The sequence below is a fragment of the Sus scrofa genome, chromosome 6 (assembly GCF_054392235.1).
Source record: "Sus scrofa isolate SSC_HxYL_T2T_F1_AM1 chromosome 6, Sscrofa_HxYL_maternal_Yorkshire_Landrace_v2.0, whole genome shotgun sequence".
In the NCBI taxonomy this organism is placed as follows: Eukaryota; Metazoa; Chordata; class Mammalia; order Artiodactyla; family Suidae; genus Sus; species Sus scrofa.
Genome location: NC_139388.1, coordinates 61,480,654 through 61,484,384, shown reverse-complemented (window position 1 = coordinate 61,484,384; position 3,731 = coordinate 61,480,654). Strand labels below are relative to the sequence as shown.

The window sequence follows — 3,731 nt, the reverse complement described above, 5'->3', positions numbered from 1 at the left end:
CACTCTGCTAGACCCAAAACACATGGGTTTTGGTAACACGTTTCCTTCCCCTTTAAATATTTATTGCATAGACAATACCAATTGGGGATAAAGTTTGAGGTATCTGAATAAAGGTGGATACCTTGATTTTCGTGTAATTCTCAAGGCCGACTCTATGACAAGTTGGAATTTAAAAATGCACTCGAGGCTTTTTTTGGTTTGGCAAAGAGCAGGTTAAGGTGCTTTTATGACAGGAATGGAGTAACACCTGTCACAGGAGTCGATGGAGTCCGTGCCACACCCTGCACAAGGATACTTGAAATATCAGTGTGTAATAACGTAACTGGAATAGAACATACATCTAACTGTGTTCACAGGACAAGGGTTATTATACGCATGTTTCTTATATGTGGATCCATAGTTTGTGAAGATCTTTCACTGTTACGCATTCAACTCTCAGACACCTGTTGAAAGGGAAGAACTATATGTAACTATTTTTCAGTGGGAACGAATGAAAGGGAAGCCTGTGCCTGAAGAAGGCCAAGGTCCGTTGATGGGATCAACAGAGGTCTGCCTCATATCCCCACACAGGATTCTCTGGCTCCAGAACAAGAAGCTCATCCCCGGGATGTGACAGAATGGACACCAAGGACTGGGCAATAGGAATGATCTTTTTGTTACAGACCACAGCTGGCCTCCTGGGGAATTGCTCTCTCCTCTACCATTTTCTCTTCCTTTACCTCACAGGAGGCACATCCAGGTCCACAGATGTGATTCTCAAACACATGACTTTGGCCAACCTCTTAGTTCTGCTCTCCAAGGGAATCCCTGAAACACTGGCAGCTTTGGGGTCAAAACACTTCCTCGATGATTTTGGATGCAAACTTCTTTTTTACATTCAGAAAGTGAGCAGGGATGTGTCCATTGGCACCACCTGCATCTTGAGTGTCTTTCAGGTGATCATGATCAGTCCCAGGGACTCCAGGTGGGCACAGCTTCAGGGAAAAGCTCCCAGGTACCTGGGCACCTTCAGTATCCTCTGCTGGGTCTTGAACATGATGCTCAATATTTCGGTCCCTATTTATACAAGTGACAGATTGAACAACACAACCAGTATAAGGCACATAGATCACATCTACTGTTTTTCAGTAGGTTATAGCAGTATCACATACAAAATCTATGTGTCATTGGTTTCATTCCGTGATGGTTTCCGTTTGGGGCTGATGGTCGGCTCCAGTGGTTCCATGGTTCTTATCCTGCACAGGCACAAGCAGCGGGTCCGATACATTCATAGGCATGACCAGTCTGCTAGGCCCTCCCCTGAGACCACAGCTACCCAAACCATCCTCGTCCTGGTGTGCTGCTTTGTTTCCTTGTGGACACTCTCTTCTGTCTTACACAGCTGTGTGGCCATTTTTAACAATCCCAGTTTCTGGCTGAAGAACACTTCTAAGCTCATTGCTGCCTGTTTCCCAGCTCTAAGTCCCTATATTCTCATGAGCCATGACTCCAGAGTATCTAGATGCTTCTTTCTGTAGAGTGGAATTCAATCTTACCTGAAACGATCGCTAACGTGTAAATCACATGCATATTTACAATGATCAGCTGCTTATCCATTCATCTCCTTCAATGTATGACACTTGTGAAATACGTTCACTACCACAGACAGGGACGCAAGACAAACTGAGCTTTTGCTCCCAAAGAAACACCACCATCCATAGCAATGACAATACAAGTGTCATGTATTTATTAAGTTCATACATATGCAACTGACTCTATCTCTGTGTGGCTCACGGAGTTCACAGTTTATGCATTCTTTAAGCTATGGTTCCACTCTAAATGCTTCCAGATGATATAGAAGAGCAGGGATTGGAAGAAAGGTTTTCTGTACCTTCAAAGGAAAAAAATACTCATGAGCCTAAGAGTTGTAATAACAGAAATACTGAGTCTCATAGAAAAACTGTAGATTGTCCTTTGTCCTCGAGAGGTATGAAGCTTATCATGTCTTTGACATGTAAACACAACCCGTATTAACTCAAGTTATGGCAATCAGCAGAACCTAAAACTGAAGGAAAAAAAGAGGCCTCTTGAAACACAAGCTGATAGAAAACTTTTCTCTTCCAAAGCCTCCTTAAAATTACATGTCAAGGGCACATACAGATCGCTAAAAAGCTTCTTAACAAATGATAAAAGACATGAGCAAGTACACCTAATTTCTTCAAATGATTACTTATAAACTAAGGACTTTTGTCTTGTACCTGATTCATGACTATACTTGTTTCGTTTTGTCTTGTTTATTGTCTTTTTAGGGCCACACCCCCAGCACAGGGAGGTTCCCAGGCTAGGGGTCCAATCCAACCTGTAGCCACCAGTCTACACCACAGCCACAGCTCGTGGAATCCAAGTGGCATCTGCCACCTACACCACAGCTCCTGGCAACACCAGATCCTTAACCCACCGAGTAAGCCCAGGGATCCAACCTGCGTCCTCATGGATGCCAGCCGGGTTCCTTAACTGCGGAGCCATGAAGGGAACTCCGTGACCACCGTTTTAAAATAAAAAACTATGAGATCTCTTTCTGCATCTATCTTTCGGTGTGTTGGCATACAGTTGTTCATAGTAGGTAAGAGTTTTCAGGTAAACCTTTTTTTTTTTTTAGGGCCACACCCATGGCATATGGAGGTTCCCAGACTAGGGGTCAAACCCAATCTGTAGCTGTTGGCCTACCCCACAGACACAGAAAAGTAACATCCAAATCTGCATCTGCAACCTACACCACAGCTCACCCGAATGCCGGATCCTTAACCTACTAAGCAAGGCTAGGGATCGAACCTGCATCCTCACGGATGCCAGTCAGATTCATTAAACACTGAGCCATGACAGGAACTCCTAGGTCATCTTTTCAACAATAATCACTTTATGATACTTCTACTTAAATAGTTCCTAAATCCTGATGGTAATTGGCACCCTCAGAGTGTTGCTAAGTTAAATTAAATGATGGAAATTCAGGGAATGTCTAGTTCATTTCTACATAAGATCAAATACTCTAACAATAATTACAAAACAAGTCCAAGGATACCTACTTCTGACCTCTTATCACAGAGACAAAATATGTCTGGGTCTTTTAGTAAATACGCCCTGTGCCTTCGTGAAAACCTGGCTTGTGCACTAGCAGGTGTTTCCAGAAATTATCAAGTGTACTTGCAAGCTCTCCAAGTCACAAGGTGCTACCATATTTCACAACTAATTAATTCTTTAAGTTCCCCCCAAAAAATTAAGGGGTGAAAAGTCATGGTAATAAGATAATGTTTGGGTGTAAGAAAAGGCAGAAGGCATAGAGAGTTTCTGTGAAGAAAAAAAGTGATTTCCTCATAAAGCTGATTATCTAGAGTGGAAAGAGAACAAGAGGCACACTCAAATGCACACAGAATGCTGCAAAAGGTGTAAGAAATTATACAAAAAAACATATGTTGGTCAAAACTGACAAAGAGTGAAAGGAATTTCAGTCAATGAGTTTTTAAAGTAAACCGATACAAAATTGAAGTTTGATTTTTCTCCCTGTTAAAATGATTAAGTTCTCTTATTGGTCTGTTCTCAATAAGAGATTGTAAACAATGATTTTCCTTACCTTTTTTTTTCTTTTGGTCTTTTTGCCTTTTCAAGGGCCGCTCATGCGGCATATGGAGATTCCCAGGCTAGGGGACTAATCGGGGCTGTAGCCGCCAGCCTATGCCACAGCCACAGAAACACAG

At 42.5% G+C, this 3,731-nt stretch overlaps 1 protein-coding gene across 1 annotated transcript; it reads left to right on the top strand.

The window, feature by feature from the left end:
- The first annotated feature begins 541 nt into the window (after positions 1-541).
- Positions 542-1,517, top strand: LOC110261366 (vomeronasal type-1 receptor 4-like). The gene has a single exon (XM_021097567.2). The coding sequence runs from the start codon at positions 618-620 to the stop codon at positions 1,515-1,517; it is 900 nt and encodes a 299-aa protein (XP_020953226.1). The 5' UTR covers positions 542-617.
- Positions 1,518-3,731: the final 2,214 nt, after the last annotated feature.